Raw genomic sequence first — 17,597 nt, forward strand, 5'->3', positions numbered from 1 at the left:
TCTGTAATAACATCATAATTTGCTGATCCATCAATGACGTCACTGATTGATGATGAGATTCACGCTGAGGTAAATACTCACAGGAAGGATTTGACGTCCAGGCCGCGATTCCGAATCTGGTCCATCATGTAATCCCAACTGCCCGGATTGGCCCGCGAGCGCCCTCCTGCGCCGCCTCCTCGATAGCGAGAGGCGCCCGCTCCTGCGGGGCCGCCTCGAGCGGCCCGTGGAGCAGCTCTTTTACCTGCGCCCCCGCCCTCACCACCGCCTGCTTCTCCTCTACCAGCGGCCCCGCCTCCCCCGGGATGTCCGGGTGCCGTGTGTAACTGCCCTAAACTCTGGGACGTGGTGGGCGGCTGGCCAAATCCGGAGCCCGGCGGGTTAATGAGGGGCTGTTGGAGACTCTGTTGACGTAGTAGAGTCCGAGGGCGGGTGGGGATGTGGTCCAGTGTGGATGCGTAGGACAATACGGGATCCCCAAAGCTGGGAGGGCAGAGGAGCAGGGAGGAAAGAGAACGAGAAGATGGCCATGGCCGACATAGCATGTGGCGATGGAAAGAGAAGGAGGAGCCAGAAGAGGGAGAAGGAGAGGTGGTGGGAGTGAGCAGTTCAGGAGCGCAAGTGCGGCGGAGGACGACAGAATCGTCAGAGGTGAGGCGGGGTGACGCGGCAGAAACAGTCAGGTTGACGTCAGGAGGTGTCGAAGGTTCATCCACACGGGAAGTTGATGTTGGTGCGGGGGTAGGGGAGGTGGACGAGGAGTCAGAGGGTGGAGTTGGAGACAGGAGGAGGAGGAAAGAGAAGGAGAGCAATGTGAGGCAGCAGCAGTAACAACAATAGCAGAGATAGCAGGAGAAGGTGCAACTCGAATGTGCCGCCGGCTGCACGCTCGCCCTGCGCGTCTGCGCCACGTGCAAAGGCAGCCTGCGCGTCTGCCCGCCGAGCTTGCGTGGAAGAGTATTTCGAAGCGGTAGCGCTCGGATGCGCGAAGTCCGAACGGGCGCCGGGCGTCTCGGCGATGTTTGGCTCGAAGCTTTGCAGCTTGCGGGCGAGGTTTTTCTGCTCTGATGCGAGATGCCCATTTTCCTGCACTCGAAAATTATCTGACAGTCTTTCATCCTTTTGGGTCTTTTAAACACACGCTGCCCTCTCTGGAGACTTTCATCAGCCAACCAAGGCCTACATTACGTCTCCCTCCCTCTATCAATGGCTAATTTCCAACCTCCTTTTAGGATTTTCAAAATTGACACTTTTAGCAATCACATGATCATAACGCTGTGCGACATTACGTGCATTTCTGTTTAAAAAAGAATTTCTGCTGTCAACTAAATATATCCTCTGCCGTCAGCTGACTGCATTACCCCGACTACATGAATTAGGTCATGGGAGCTATTCACCTCAGTTTACTCCACTTTGCACGACTTCACCCAACATTATTTCTCAATTTTGATCTTCGGTGCACCGTTAATCATATTTAATGTAGAAAACATAAAAAAAAGGGTGATATGAAAATGAAGCAGGAATCAGAGACGGGTGGGAGTGGCTATACACGCAAACAGTAAGATGGAGAAAGGGTGAGGATGGAAGAGTCGGGAAATGGGGTGCGAGACACAAACACAAGACGCACAGACTCTTATGGCTGCCCCAAAATAGAAACCAATTATAGAGAAGGGGTGGAAAAAAATGGGGGGTGGGGGGTGGGGAGTAGATGAAGGATGAGGTAGTGAATGCGTTGCGTTGGAAGAAAATCACAAGGTGGCAAAAAAAGGTGCAAAATTCACGCCCAGCTGAAAATTAACATCCTCATAGGCGCTGAATATAGTCTCAGTGATGTCATACGACACGGCAGGTGCCAGATGGATGACGCATCATTGTAGCCATTGTGTGGAAGTTTTATTTTAGTAGGGGCAGTTGCAGCCAATTTGGTGACATTGTGCCCACGAGCTCAACTTGATACCCGAGCGCCACCTCGCTCCCTGCTGAAAATGACCTGCTTTGTCAGAATGCTAAACATACCGGCGGAGGATTTCAAAACAGACTGCCATCGGAAGATCGTGAACAAATTCTGTCACATCCTTGAGCACAAAAACTTCACATATCCGACATCTGGTGTTCTTATGACGACGTTTTGAGGTTTCACATTCATACTGTATTCCTTTTTTTTTTCCATTGGTAGCCTCAATTTACAAATTTAATTATTTGTGACATGATTGTTCGTAAACCAAGGTTCCTTCGCTTATTGAAATGAATGAAAATACAATTAATCCGCACCAGCCCCCTTATATCTAAATTTTGACATATACGTATATTTTTCTTTCTTATTTGAATCCCTTTTTAGTTGAAAATAAACTGTAATTTCTAAAAATAAGTGAAAATATACTCGCTTTATACCTGGAAATATAATTGCTGTGAAAGCTTATGTGACATAACGTGGCATTTTTAATTAGTTGTTATTGCGACACAATTTTTACCATAAGCACTTGCCGGCGGCCACTTCTGAAAATTATCCGCAGAACCCTGAGCACGACAGTTGAGCCGCATTCCGCCTCATCGCCCGATGCGCGGCAGGCTAAACTCACTTGCTGGGTTTGAATCCTCCGGACTGCACGTGGCCCTGGACAGTCTGCCATCTCCCGGCCTTCGCTCCTTCTGTCATCATGTTCTTCATGCTGTCACTGCGATAAGGCCCACCCCCATCATCCCCATGCCCAGTGGCTGCTCCCTTCTGACACCCTGACACTGCCCCACTAAGGGAGACAGACAGGATGCAGAGGTATGGCAGCAGAGAGACGATAGAGAAAGAGAAAGATAAGGAGAGAGCAACGACAAGCAGAGGAAGGGGAAAAACACCGAAAAGCGTGTGAGAGCGAGAGAGCGAGACACACGTACAACATACACACAGGAAAAGAGGTTGAGCAACCACATGACTAAGTAAGTGTGACACATTAGTAGAGTGTGTGTGTGAGGAGACAGCTTTCCAAGGCCGGTGAAAAGCAGGTAAATGAAAAGGAGGCTCTGTGTGTTCAAACACAAAAATGGGGAGTGGAGAGCAGAAGCATTTGCAGGGAAGCCTGTGGAAGGTGGAAAATCAACAAGGTCACTGCGTCTGGTACCAGCGCGCCGATCTCATGGCCGTGTGGATGCTGCCCGTTAAACTCTCATTCCCTCTTTCATTTATGCGTCGGGGAGCTTGAGACGAGGCAGTTCAACGGTGGCAACGAGTTGTGCTTTATAGCGGAGTGAAAATAATGGAGCATTTTGCCGACTCGCTCAAAGTGAAATTTAGCTTAACGGTGTTCCAATGAAAGGTGGATTGCAATTTAGAATCATAACTTGACTTGTTGCCAACTCGAATGCTAACTCACGGCTGTTTTGGAGATTGAAACTAATCACGTCAAATTTGAAAGGAGCGGTAATGAAAAAATAAAGCACATTAGTGCCATCTGCTGACACGACTGCTTTTCATTATCATGTCCAATCACAAATGTGAAGGCAAATATTTGTCTTGCTTCCATTTGAAGGTCAGCCTTCACGTTTGATTGTGACCAACTGACCCGAATGCGCACGTGGATAAGTCATCAATCACGGATGACATTGCTGGAACGACAAGACCTGGGCCTCAGGTGAACAAGGTCTTACTTATATTAAAAGTAGGAAAGTGTAAATGAATGGGGGGGGCTCATAAATCAACAAAGGGTATTTACAGGAATGTGTAGTAAAATCTGGCATCAATCTCTTTACTGCCTAAGGTATAAAAAAAATATATGGCCACATTATCCTTGACACTTGATAGTTCCTCCCCTTTGATAAGATGGCGTATCAAATACAGTATTCAGTTACATATACTGTATGACAAATGATTGCTGTCAATCCAGCAATTGTGTCGTTGTCACTAGAGCCAAATAAAAAAACTGTAACAGAAGGGGGGGGGGGGGGGGGGGGTCTACAGACTTTAAAATGTAGTAATTCCTTAAAAATGGATCAGAGAACCTATTTGATAAATGAGGCCCAGTGCTGTCATGACAGAGAGCTGAAAGCTGCTGATCTCAAGGAAATTTTCAACAAGAAATAATCTTGTAACTGTCTTGCTTGAAAATCATACAATACGACCAGTTATTTTTTGGGAAGCCATCCTTTATCTCCTTATAAAAACAAATTGCTGACTTTTTTTCCATTTGTCAATGCCGATATATTTTCTGGCATGCTATTGAGAAAGAAATCCATTTTGCAGGAGGGGAAATTGTCCATTACTACAAGTGGACAAAATAACGAGCAGTTTTATGGACAATAAACGGCAGCCTTATTATGGATCATTTTTATTTTAAATTCTCTCAAGCAGAGCTGGCTTGGAATGACGGGGATCAGCAGCCATCATCTTCTGCAGCTTCATGTCTCCAGGCCATTTAGTACACACTCAACAGCTCAGCCTTTTTGAAAATGACCATTCATTAGATAGTTTATCTGACAGATTTCCTGGTAGCGGGAAATCGAAGCCTTCGCGCTGCCTAGAAGGTGACAAGTCTGACCTTGTTTGAGTGTTTACTTTTATTGCCTCACGTAAAAATGCCTTGACTTCCATCGTGAGCGACAGAACATGCAGCTCGGTGTTAGTTTCGGCAGATCGGAGGAAGCGCACAGACGAATGTCAACGACGTTGGCATCACACTGCAAACCGGGCCAACGGTCAACCCTCAACAACAAAGACGCACGATCATCTTAAACGACGAGGGTTGGCCGTCTCCATGGTTACCACCCATGGGAAAGAGGTTAGAGGTCATGTGTTAGTATGACCAGCAGGGCTGTAGCGGGCTTTGCAACATGTGCCTGGGTGCTCATTAAAAGGTGACAGGGAGTGAGGTGGATCGGCAGAAAGGAGCCAGAGGGAGTTTCGGGGCTGCTCTGCAGGAATTATGACGGGGACGCTGTAATGTGCGTGTGTGACATCCCCCCCCGCTCCCGTTTCCAGAGCAAATTATGAGTAATCATTAGTAACCATTTGCCCTGGAGTACTGTTACATTGGCTGTGTTTGTTTTTCTTGTTCTAACACTAGTTCATGGAAATTACATTTAACAATAACACTCGGCCTCGAAAGGCGCAATTTGTATTCATTTTGCAATGCATTAGAATATTTATACAGTGGCCTTTATACTGAGCCTTTCGCCTCATTACTCATGTGGAAATAATTTTTTCTCGAATTACAAAAAAATGTTTTTTTTAAATTTGATTTAAAATGTCGTTTGGCAGGCACATTGAATGGGTTTAATTAGATGAGTGGTAAGTGGTGGTGACTGTGAAGCCGAGGGGGGAGGGAGGGGGGGCACAGATAGAGAGAGAGAGAGAGAGGGCTAAGAAAAGCAAAGCGTGGCGTCCCTGTCTCGTTACAGCCCCGCTCAAGGGTGAGGGACTCTTACCAGTCTCGGACCAAGACTCACTTGAGTGTGAGGCGTGGGTCTCCGTATGGGGCATAGGGAGAAATGTTAAGTACGAACTCCTTCGGCGGATAGGAGCTCCACCTCTGCTGCACTGTGCTGCTGTCATTGTTATTCCAAAAGTCTCTGTCTAGATCACTGCGGCCAAAGAGAAAGACAGGTCAGAGCAACACAACTGCGGACAGCCTTGGCACTAACCCGCACTTTGAAACAAGGCTCCCTTCTCGGGATAGAGAAGAAATGCGTGAAATGGGAGGCTACTTCTCAGCCTGAATGGGGAAAAGTCACCGATAGCGTGTGATGACGTTTGAGTGAGATTTCAGATATCTGGATGTCCCAGCTTCCCCCCCCCCCAACATGGAAGTAAGAAGACATAAATGCATGAGACATCAATCACAATAGTAAAGGAGGAAAAGGTGAGCAGAATCACTGATGTCACACAGCAGCATTCAAGGAGCTGCGGCAGCGCGGGAAACAAAAGACAAAGCACAAAGAGAAGAATCGGAAGCCGAGATGAACAACAGAGCACATCGATGCTGCTTGAGCCCCGCGAGTAAGAAGGACATAAATGAAAATTATAATGAGAAGTCACCCAAAAAAGAGTCACATCTTAAAACCAATCAAGTATGAAATAAAAAGCGTGACATTCAGAGAGAAACAGTAAACAGCGGTATAAAAGGAGAAAAAGATGTGATGAACAAGTTCAAAAGACATTTGTGGAATTAAGAATTGTACTTAGCATTACAAAGCTGACATTTTCCAGTCTTGACCTTATAGCCTTCATTCATCAGAGGGAGAAAAGCACCTTGAAAATCATTTCATACCTTTACACTAGACCGTTCCGCAAAGAAAAAAAAAAAAAATTGAATGTCAGTGCACACACACCTTCTTGTTTTATCAAACTTAACACGGTCACGGCAAACCGACCGCACGCACCAATACAAGCGGTCGCTGTTAACATGACAGGGATAAATTCCGTCATCGCTTGATCACGCCTCCTCTGAAAATGAACAACAGGCCTCTTTTCATTGTTTCAATTGAAAAGCCTTAAAGATGAAGCAAATTATTCAAAAGAAACCAGTTAGCAGGCACTTACTTAATAGCTTTCTTCTCCCCTCGCCCACGTGCCGAGTCTGGAGTATCTGCCGTTTCCACTCCCGGTTTATTTCTCTTCCCCTTGATCCGAGTCAGCGCAGGGAGGGACACCGTAGAGAAAATCAAAAAGGTTAGCATGCACTTGTCTTATGGAAGCGGGTGAAGAACCCGCCTCTTTTATCACTTTAACACCGGTCCTTTACCTGATGCTCTCCTGATTATACCCTTCTTAGTCAAATCAAATCTGCAGTGGAGTGCCATTTGCCGCTATGATTATCAATCACAGCCACCTAGAAATTTCCATGGCAATTGCCTTTTTAATGGTAATCGTCTGGGCACAGATGACCTGACCATTCTACGAGAAAAGCTCATTAGAATCAAATGTGTTTGGCAATTGTCACAATGAAGATCATCTCTAGTCTCTTTTTAATAGGTCCGTATTAGTATTTGCAATCAATGTAAGCATTGATCTGAAAGGTTTGTAGATGTACAGTAAATGTATAGATTTGTAGGCCAGTTAACAATAAGGTCTTAACTCTTCGTCTGATCGATACACACTCTGACAACAGGAGGTGCACTGATGAGGCGTGCCGAGAGAAAGATTTGTTTGCCGAGGGCTTGATGACTACCGCTGGAGCGTACATGGGCCCATCTTGAGCCCATCTACGTGAACGCAGTCCTTAATAGCCAACCACTCAGCAGTGCGCTTATGTATGAGTTTCTGATATAGACCAAAATGACTCGCATCTATGATTCATTCACAGAGTACATCGGGATGCAAATAGCTCCGACGCCTATATGAGGATAGGGCACCAGGAAAACTGCTTTTCCTAGAAAAGGCTTGATATTATATCAAACTACAGCCCACATCTGGAAAGATAAAAGGTTTGGACCCAGGCAGTGGTGTAGGAAACATTTCAGGACATTTGTGAGACAAAGATAAAGACAGAGTACAGTCCTGAGAGAGCGAAAGCAAAAAAATAAAATAAAAAATTGAATTATATTTTTGCTAAATAAATAAACAGGCAAAGAAACAAATAATAATATACAATTATAAAAATGATAAAATTGTAATATTAAATAAAGAAATAATATTTAAATGAATAAATAAAGAAATAAAGAAATAAATGTGTCAGCATTCAGATACGAGGGGCGGGACAGGTGCCAAGTGAGTGAGGCAGGAAGACTCAAGTGGACTGGTGGTGACAATAAAAATAGACTCAAACATGCAGAGGTCCCAATGCTTTCGTTTTCGCAAGCACACGCACGCGCACACACACGCGCATGATGCAACAGTTTCACAGTTGCCACCTTCATTCTAAACACTTGTGTGTGAGCATGTGAAACGAATGAATGCTGCAGGGATCCATCGCATATGACAAAGCTCTTACGACATGCACAATCCAGAAAAAAAATCAGTTCAGCGCCCAAATGAGAGCTAAAGCAAACCAAATGGAAGAGTGAGCAATTCCCTTCTAATCCTCCACTCAAATACCCTTGAAAATACTTTAGCCTAATTTAAATCTGCTACTTTTTTTGTCACATGACAAAGGGAGTTTCACGACTACAATGCTGCTTGGCTTCGAGCCATCCAGTCAAAACAGCTTAATTGTGAGAGCCATCCAAATTGCGGCAAACTACACCAAACGCATTTTCATACGAGGGGGGAGACCTAAAGAGAAGTCTGGTTAAGTGGAGGAAGACTGCCCGCAGTGATGATGAGCTGTTTTTTTTCTTTTTCAGAGGGCTCGAGACACGAGGGATGAAAGAAGCTAACATTCTATCTGCATCAGTTGGCAGCATTGTGCCTTCCAACACCCAGCTGTGTTTGTTTGAACTAAGACAGCAAGAGTCCACATGCTCGCTCAATGTTACACACATCACACTATCATTAGAAGAGTGATCATTTATCTGTTAAAGTGTTATTGTATGTTAAAAGGAATTAACTTGAAATCACATGATTCACATATTAGCACAATTTGCCACTGACAGCATCTGGGCTTTAGATAATGCTAATGGTTAGTCATTATCAGTCATTTATTTTATTTAAGCACAGCAATCATTGATTTTCCCAACTACGCCAATTGGTCCCCTTGCCATCCTCTTCGTGAGGCTCGCAACATCCAATCTGATCCCAAATAAAAAAAAACTCGTACAATGGAGTCACTGGAGCTCCGAATGTGGTCGAGTCCTATCTCATCCACGCTTACAGTTATGTCACGCACCAAACGGCAAAGAGCTCAGAGAAGAAGGCTCTGATGCGTTCAAATTCCAACATCGCAAAACCCGCAGCTCCACATGAATTTATTTGCCCTGCATTTAAATATTGTCAGCAATCATAAGGAGCTTTACAGTTACCAATGACGTTGAAACCAATCTCCAACTTCATAAACTATTACGAGCATACACAAAAAACAAAAAAACAAAAACAGGCATCTTAGTTTAACGTTTTGCGCCGGTTGCCGAAGCTAAAACACCGAAAGCAAGATTTACTCAAAACGGTTTGTGTATTAACCTATGAATCAGAAGCAAAACTACCACGGGTCTCCTCACGAGTGACACGTGAAGCTGCGGGCAAACATTTGCTTTTATGAAAGCTGACACCGTCGAAGAGTACACTCGGACAAAAAGAAAGATTCACGATTGCTTTTCTTTAACGTTCCTCCTGCGTCAATACACAGTATAACCTCCATTAAAGGCATGTAACGTGCTCATGCAAATTACAACGTGTTTACATTCTAATGACGAGTCCAGGGAATACATATAGGGCTCCTGAAAAAAAAAAGATCAAGGAAGCCCTATTTGTGTGCTTGTTAGTGGCCAGAAAATGCTACAAACAACACAAGATGCTGACTATCACCAGAAGTAAGATTTTTGTGAACTACATCCACACCTATTTGTCATCATTCAAATAAAAACTCACATTTTTGTGCTCAAACTCAAGCGATTGAAAAGCTATACAATTTGATTTATTTGGCGCCCTCTTGTGGCATCCTGCAACCATGGACGTATGTTGACGTGAGTTGAGAAGTTTCATTTAGACACAAGTTGTGCTTTGGCGCCTTCTTGTGTCATCTTGGTGCAGAGGAAATAAGTTGAGGAGCTTCATTTAGACAAAAGTAGTACTTTATAGCAAGTAATTAAAGTCTGAAAATAAGAATGTGGATTCAAAAGGAGCATTGGACAGGTTCAGAAGCAAGGAAGGAGAAAACATTTTCTTCAAACACAAATAAGCATAATGCTATCTTCACAAGGCATTACATACTTATCTTGTATTGGACCTTTAGATTGTTACGCAAGTGTCTACAAGGATATTGTTGACTAAAGTGCATGTTAACAAAAGAATCTGTCTGCCACAGCCAGACAATACAATGAAAGGAGATTTGTGCAACATGCCAATCACATTATTACTTAATGTAGGACACAGCCCATAGAAAACTTTAACGGTGACGACATCATCACGTGAAATGGCGACACCATAAATGACACCAGCAATTTGTCGAGGATAAATGGCTGCGCATTTATCACAGTTCCACTCGATTATCTCGAGCATGTAGCCCAAAGTGCTTAACGTGCCTTCACACCGGCGAAAGGCAGACACTAGTCGAAAGACAAGGAGCTCAACCCACATTTCAACACTCACACCTGGCCAAATTGTGACTCACTGACGTGAGAAGAAAGAACATCATCATCTCGCGTGTGCGCATGCGCCGGACCGGGTCGCAAGGCCAGCAGATCACCCGCCGCCTCATCCCGCACAGCCTCCGCTCTGTTGGGTTGCTGCTGCTGCGATGTCACATGCTAGAAATAAGATCCATTTACAACAGAGCTCCCGGAGAGGGCCGCAGGGACTTCCAAAGAGCCGGGCCGCTCGACTCGCTCGGTTCGCAACAGGAAATCAGAAGCCATTCCCTGCTCCATTTCCTTCCAGGTGGAATATCTCATATAACACGTTTCAGTGAAGAAAATAAGAAGGGACAGTACGGCACTGAGATCATTACCCACCTGCTTCGTGTACGCTATAATGGTGTAATCTAGTTACAATCCCATTACGGACGTGTCTTTAATGCAAACATTATGTAGAGAAGCTTGTTGTCTGCACGGGCTGCTTGGATGTCAAGGCCTGCCATCTGTGCAACAATAAGTTTCACAGCAACACTGCTTGACCGTCGCTCTTGTAGGTCGTCGTAATCGCTAATGTGATGTTTTAAGCGTCTCGTCTTCCCAGTTTACAATGAAGTTTTAATTATTTATTTTTTAGTCATTTAATATTTTGGTAATTAATGTAGAGCATTTATGTATACACGTGCTTCAATTGAATTCTTACAACCAAAGCTAACACCCTTAGCATGCTAGCAACTGTTTTCACACCTTAGTGTAATATTAGCGTGATTGGTATTCACATCAATGTTGGCATATTTAGCAAAATATCCAGCCAAGAAAGCAACAAAGTCATCATATATCTGCGTGGGACTGTGAGTATGAAAATAGGCTGGCAGTGGAGGACAATCGCGTTTAGCCTCGCAAGCTTTGCCAATTTTGGTCACCGCGAGTCTCTAAATCTTCACTGACGTCAACCACCTACCATGTAGTTTTTATTCATTTTTTTTTGTTTCTATTCCCTAACATTACTTGACATGAAACCGGTTCGTGGTGCAAAAAAAAGTTACCGTACAATCGGAGAAAATATCAATGACAACTTTGATTGATCGACTTTGCCGCGACTTTCATCACATTAGCGTCGGCTAAAAAAAAAAATCTTTCCCGGTCAACCTGCAGTAGATTTTGGAGCCTCCAATGCGACATAGCGAGGGGGAAAGGCAGTTTTGGCAAGCAGCCCCGACTGACTGATAAGGGGTTGCCTCCCTTTTAATCAATCACATTTCATAGCACATAATCACAATGATGTGCCCTTACCAGAGGTCAGTACGCTCAATCTTTGTTGTCGTCTAACCGAGGCTGTCAGCACACTTGGCTAATATCGTAACGGCTTCTGGGAATGAATTACAGTCTTGAAGCTGCTTTTTGGAAAGTGACGCAACACGGGCCCCACGTTTCAGCTTATGTAATCGGTTTTTATTCATTACTGTCTAACAAGCCAAAGATTTCACTTCAATGAGCATGCGCGCATCATTATTTTGGATTAGAGAAACGCGTAAATATTTGCACACATTGCTATTTCTTCAATAAATTGCCCTTTGAAGATTTAAATTCACGGGACACAGTGACATTTAAGCATCTCTGATTAGTAAAGCTTTTTGTGGAGCTTCTAATGTGGCTGGAAGCTAGTGTGTGTATGTGCGGGGAGGGGGGGGCTGGTGTGTGTGTGTGTGGGTGTGTGTGTGTGTGTGTGTGTGTGTGTGTGCATGTGTGTGTGTGTGTGTGTGTGTGTGTGCATGCGTGCGTGGGTGCATACACTCACCAGCTTGCGTTGACACCAACCGCAGACGCCACAAAGAGCCACAAGCCAAACAGCACACACTGTCATTGCTAAGGAGACCAGGAACACACTGAGGGACACCGAGCCTGTGTGCACAAACACAAATTTCAAAACACTTTTTGGTGGAACTGATTTTTTATTTAATTATGTTTTTTAAGTCAAGTAAATGCGCTGCAGCAAAAAATTGCATTTTATTTTCCCATTCTGGGTAAAAGAGCTTGAGTCTGTGTATGCACGTGCCTGTTGTGAGCGGTTCCATTTTTGCTCAAAACACAAGTTTTTTTGTTTCATTGAAACAAAAACAAGCATTTCCAGGGAGCTGATTTCACGCCACAGTGGCCCACCTTGCCAGACAAAGCTATGTTGCGCGAGCCAGCGCCAGCTTTAATTGAAAAGGAGGCGACCACTGCTGCCATTTTAACATTCTGTCATAAGCAAGTCGGGTAATACAATCTCATGGCTATCACTGACCCCCAGCCCTCCCCCCCCCCCCCCCCCCCCCCCGTCCCTGCGCACGAGCATTTCAATACCTTTCCAATAGAAGCTAAAGCCAGGCATCACTCAGAGGCACACGCATCACTGTCATGTGTCACAGCTTGTTAAGTGACATGCTGCAAGCAAAGAGAGGGAGTGGCCGTGGAGGCTGGCAATACAACACAGCTCATGATTAATGGCGATCATGCCAGGGAGAAGAAAAATCATATCATCCACTTCTGCTCTTTTGTGTCTCCATGTGCGAGAGCGTGGCAAATGCACCTGAGTCACTCACGCTGCTTTTCAAAATGAGTGGATCCACCCCAGCGAGCTATTTAACCAGCTCAATGGCCTTTACTTGAGAGAACAAGGAACTAAAGCCTCATTGAGCTTTGATATTTGCACAGCGGGAGGGAGATGCTAATGTATTCAAATGCGTCGAATCCCTTCCAACATTTCTTCGACCCAAATATACGCCGATAAGCAGGTGTCACCATGTATTTCCACACCGTTGAGTGACAACCACCCGCACTTTGCCTTCAATAAGTAGATTTGTTTTCTCCCCAGTCGCCGTCTCCTCGTCTCCCCCTGGCTTGTCAAGGCTGGCCTTTTCATCTCGTCATTTCTTTGTCTTCCTCTTCTTCCTACCTCCCAAGTGTCCTCCGGGAAAGAAGGAGCGCGACAAGGCCGCCAAACTAGGAAGTAAACGCGTTTCATATGGAAAATAAGGAAGCGGATTGACATCAGGGTGCGCAGCCTTCCGGCTACAGCTTTGAGGTTAATGGCGCACCTGAGGTCGATTGAAGTCGGGATTTGGAGACACTAAACGACACCTTGATGATGACCTTGCACTCCATCTTCCTTAAAAATCAAGCCACAACACTAAAAAATTGTTTTTAGCAAAGTTTGATGTAGATAAGTCTTCTCCAGTTATTATTTTGCACAATTTTTATTTGTTATGCAAATAAAAATTGAGGTATTACTTTCTTATAATAATCCCTCAGCTCTTCACCGAATTACGAGGCGGTTGTGCTGCAGCTAATTTATGGACTGCGTCCTAAACGTCTCAATCATCCCACCCGGCATCGTTTTATGTCCTGACATCAGCCTGGCCTCTTCTTGATTAATCTTGTAGCGATCGTAAAAATGTGGCTTTAAACCTGGCGAGCGTGTTGCCCCTCTCACCCGCTAATATTTATCTGCACTCAAAGAGGTTCTTAATGGAAAACGCTACATTGTTGTCTTCTTCAGTAGGAGAAGGTCGAAGTGGGTTCAAGTTTACAGTCTGCGCTCCGTCTCCATTCAAAATGGGAGTCTTCACTCACAGGTCACTAAGAGTGAGTCCATTACATGCACGACATCATCATGGCGACGTAAAGGTTCTTAAATAAAGAGAGCTAGCGCAAAGTGGAACAGTGATGGAGGCTTTATTATTGAGTAGTTTTAGGGCTGTTTGTGCTTTCCTCAAGGTCAAAGAAGGGGGATGTGGAGGAGACGTTTTTGATTACGTGTGTCAGTTAGCTGGAATAAAATGCGGCATCCAATCAGGATTACTATTTGTTGATGGATGCTAGCGTCCCGCTGCTTGGGTTGATACAAAAAAAAAATGACTTCATTTATGCAACTGAAAAAAAAAAAAGGGAGAAGGAAATACGCCCCCTGAGAATATATGCAGATCCTCAGCACTGGAGCACCAGCGTTGCCTCCTCCGCCTTCGATTGTATGTTTGTTCGGTGGCGGGATTACGCAAATACTACGAAGCTCATTTTCATAAAACTTGAACCAAGGGCGAACCTTCTTTTGACGAGGATATACGAGAAACACTTTCTATTATCACAAATTTCTTTTCAGACTACCCCAGCAACTATTGAAAAATCCCCTAGCAACAAAGTTAGCTCTACCTGTATTTTTAAAAACTGATCAAATTCATGCATTTAGCTCTCTTAACAACATCAATTATTTTCTGTCTGTGTACCCCAATTGAAAAACATTAAAATTCTGCTTGAGTTGAGCGGGTCCATTTGAATAATGCCTCCACAAAATGGTCTATGTAATTACGCAATGACATCATCACGCAATGACAATGTCATCTCGCAATGTTTGGCAACAAGTAGACATGACTAACAACATCCCCTGTTAGTCTGCTTAATTCAATATTTTATGGGCGATGATAATGTCATACTGACGTTAATAGGAATGATATCAAATAGGTTAGCCCACATTTAGTAGTCAAGTGATCGTTCGCAGCTAGCCCTGAACAAAACATCACCATTATTCTAACTCGGAGTAGGGGGGAGGGGGGGGGGGGGGGTCGTATATGGATTTACTCACTGAGTAAATGTGACAGTAGAGTAGAAGAAGCCATTGAGCCGTTTGATCAGAAACTTTATAAGTCACAGCCCCGTTGGTCCTGACAGGCGCTTGTTTCCTTTAGATTTCAGCGGTCATTTATTTTACACGCACATAAAAGAGAGACCAAACGGCCGGACGTACAGTATACCAAGGTGACTAATGCAGTTTCTGAAGGGAAAAATAAAGTCACGCAAGAGGCGGGCGTTAGAAAAAGATAGCGGAGGCAGGACTTCATCAAAAATCTAGAATTTACGTAACACACCGGTTGAAAGCGTAACAAGCTCTCATACCTGTAGGTGATGTGGCCCATATGCGGGGAGTTAAACCATGCGGAAAAGGACCACTTCTCAGGGGTAAGAAAAAGGGCTAATTGGACAGGCAAATCTCGAGCAGTGTCCAGTCAGCATGGCTGCCACAATGTAGAATGCAAAATATCGTTATGCTGTGAATGAGGTGGAAAGGAGGAATGTCTCACGGCCACTGCAGTTCATATGCTGTAGGGTAGGGTACACTTATAGTTTAAAGATAAGATATAGTTTAAAATATAGAATTTTTTTTAAATGTTTTACTTACACATGTCAGAATGATTCACACAAGCCCCCCCCAAAATGTATAAAATGTCCCTTTGTAAGGAGTTTTGCCTTACAAGGCCACTTGCTGTTGGCTGAAAATGACATCACAGTGCCGAAGGGCAAAGCTTGTCAAGTCACATGACCAAATACAGAAAAAAGGTTAGCCGGGGCGGTCGCTAGCTAAGCCCTCGGCACTGTGAAGGCTTTTCCGTCGCATAACGAAATAGGACTGTCCATCATCTTCAACAACCATCGTCGGTGTTAATAATATCTTTCAATTTAACAAGCTATCACACTCAATGACCAGTTTTCAAATTGTGTGTTTTCAGGCTCTATAAGCTAATAGCCAAAATGGCCGTTTTTATTCCATTTCAATTCAAACTAACACATCACTTCCCTCATTATATTTTTTTACCAGTAACAATTTTCTGCCTGCTGCTATTTCAGTAGTGGTCAGGTGTTAGTGTCTACTGTGGCGGATAATGCATGCACTCACCAAACACTATTTAGCCTAAATTTCAAACTCCTCCTGTCTGCCTTTGTGCTTTAATTAAATAGCGCTTTTAAGAGGCTTTTGTCTGACAGTTATCATGCAGCGTGATAGAGAGTCAAGCATTTAAATGCATTCAAGCTAAACAATTCTCCAGGTGCATAAAATAGATTTGAAGCTGTGAAATGCAGACAAAATGAGTAATAGCTACTTCCACGTGAATAATGTCATTGCGACTTCAAGAGCTGAGAGGACATTTCACACTGTGAGCGGGCCAGGCTTGGTGTGATGGCCATGCCAGGAGGATTTGAGGATGTTTTGTACTCATATGAGCATAAAAGCACTCAAAAAGTGACATTTGACGGATGATTGACTGCTGTCTACCCAATGCCCTTCATGGACACTCATGCTAGAATTGTGTGATGACAAATTTCACAGGCAATTTGATGTCATTTTTTTATAACCTTGTTGTATTTTTAGCTTAACATTTGTCAATCTATTATGGTGTATGTCAAATGTATACTTTGTGTTAAATTGTCGTCACTGCAAGTGTTTTAGATTTTATAGACATGTCATACATTTATATGCTAGGAGGAAAGAAATTGAAATGAAACCCAAAGACATTTCCACAGTGTTTGGGTTTCATTAGCAAGTGAGTGTTGAGCAACAACATTCGATTGGGATTTTTCTTTCCACCATTTCACACTCGTAATGATGACTAGAAGGCTGCGTTTTCTTTTGTCATTATGCAGCAAAATGGTAATTAGGGGAACAAATAGGCACCTTGATGAGTTTGGAGTGGCGCTGGTCTTGGTCATTTATCAAACACTGAAACAAAAGGGCTCAAGAATTGAGCATACAAGTGGTTGTTTTTCCTGTATGCAGGAGTCCATAAAATATGGAATGAGGCTATAAAGCAGATGGTAAACTAATAGGTGGCGCTATGACCCCTTAAATATAGTACAAAACTAATTTATCCAGGATAATGCAACCAAACAAAAATTTAATATAAACTTGAGAAAACAAAAAAAGCTACAACAGGTGAGCGCAGACCTCAACCAACATGCATAGAAAAATATTAGTCATTATCTAAAATAGGGATTGACAACCGGTTGCTCTCTAGTGGTTCGTGGCGCTATGGCAGGCGGTCCGCGAAATCGGAGATGGAAAATAATCGTAACATTTCTAAAAATAAATTTGATTCATTATTTAGACCCAATTTATTTTCCAGCTAATTTTGTAAATAATTTACCCATCCAAATGATGTCAAATGTAACCGAGATTCCCAAAATAGACATACAGATGAAAATAAATAGCCTGTATAGGTCTATCCTCCTTCGGTGCAAAATAAAATAATATTCCTCCAAAACAGTGGTCCAAGAGTTGCTTCTTGGTTATAACAGATAAAACCAGTAGAAAATCCTTGTTCTAAAAAATAACCTGTTGGAATGTTCCTTCAGTAATTCCCGTCAGGAACAAGCTCATCTAAATGCAGACCAGGTAGTAATGGACCAGTTGTCAGGTGGAGAACACCTGCGGTTAAGAGCACCTGCCCCTGTAGGCTACATAAAGCGTAACGCGTGGCCTCCTTTTCTGTCCTTGCATGCTCCCCGTGGCTCAGATGCAGCAGCCACCCGAGTTGCGAGAGGGCCACCACCCACGTCCTGTCTGCTCTCAAATGAGGGAGAACTTGTGTTGGATGGCAAAGACGTCATGTGACATATCATAGTGCCATCTTCTTATT

General features: G+C 43.8%; 2 protein-coding genes across 4 annotated transcripts in view; both read right to left on the reverse strand.

Moving 5' to 3' along the window:
• LOC148396033 (uncharacterized) overlaps window positions 1-2,702 on the reverse strand; it is a 30,619-nt gene extending 27,917 nt beyond the window's left edge. For all 3 annotated transcript variants that reach the window (XR_015859065.1, XR_015859066.1, XM_088378864.1), the window contains exons 1-2: window positions 2,580-2,702; window positions 82-1,639 (exon numbers count right to left, since the gene is read on the reverse strand). Coding sequence is in view for 1 of the 3 variants with exons in the window: in XM_088378864.1 (XP_088234990.1) it covers window positions 82-1,118 (1,037 nt within the window). In the remaining 2 variants the exon portion in view is untranslated. The remainder of the gene's footprint in view (window positions 1-81; window positions 1,640-2,579) is intronic.
• Window positions 2,703-2,758: 56 nt separating this feature from the next.
• Window positions 2,759-17,597, reverse strand: part of LOC148396034 (synaptotagmin-7-like) — a 40,409-nt gene continuing 25,570 nt past the window's right edge. The window contains exons 2-4 of the mRNA XM_088378902.1: window positions 11,948-12,051; window positions 6,527-6,606; window positions 2,759-5,568 (exon numbers count right to left, since the gene is read on the reverse strand). Of these exons, the coding sequence (XP_088235028.1) occupies window positions 5,430-5,568; window positions 6,527-6,606; window positions 11,948-12,051 (323 nt within the window). The 3' untranslated portion in view covers window positions 2,759-5,429. The remainder of the gene's footprint in view (window positions 5,569-6,526; window positions 6,607-11,947; window positions 12,052-17,597) is intronic.

Source organism: Syngnathus floridae, chromosome 6 (assembly GCF_059516105.1).
Source record: "Syngnathus floridae isolate MCC-2025c chromosome 6, RoL_Sflo_1.0, whole genome shotgun sequence".
Classification (NCBI taxonomy): Eukaryota; Metazoa; Chordata; class Actinopteri; order Syngnathiformes; family Syngnathidae; genus Syngnathus; species Syngnathus floridae.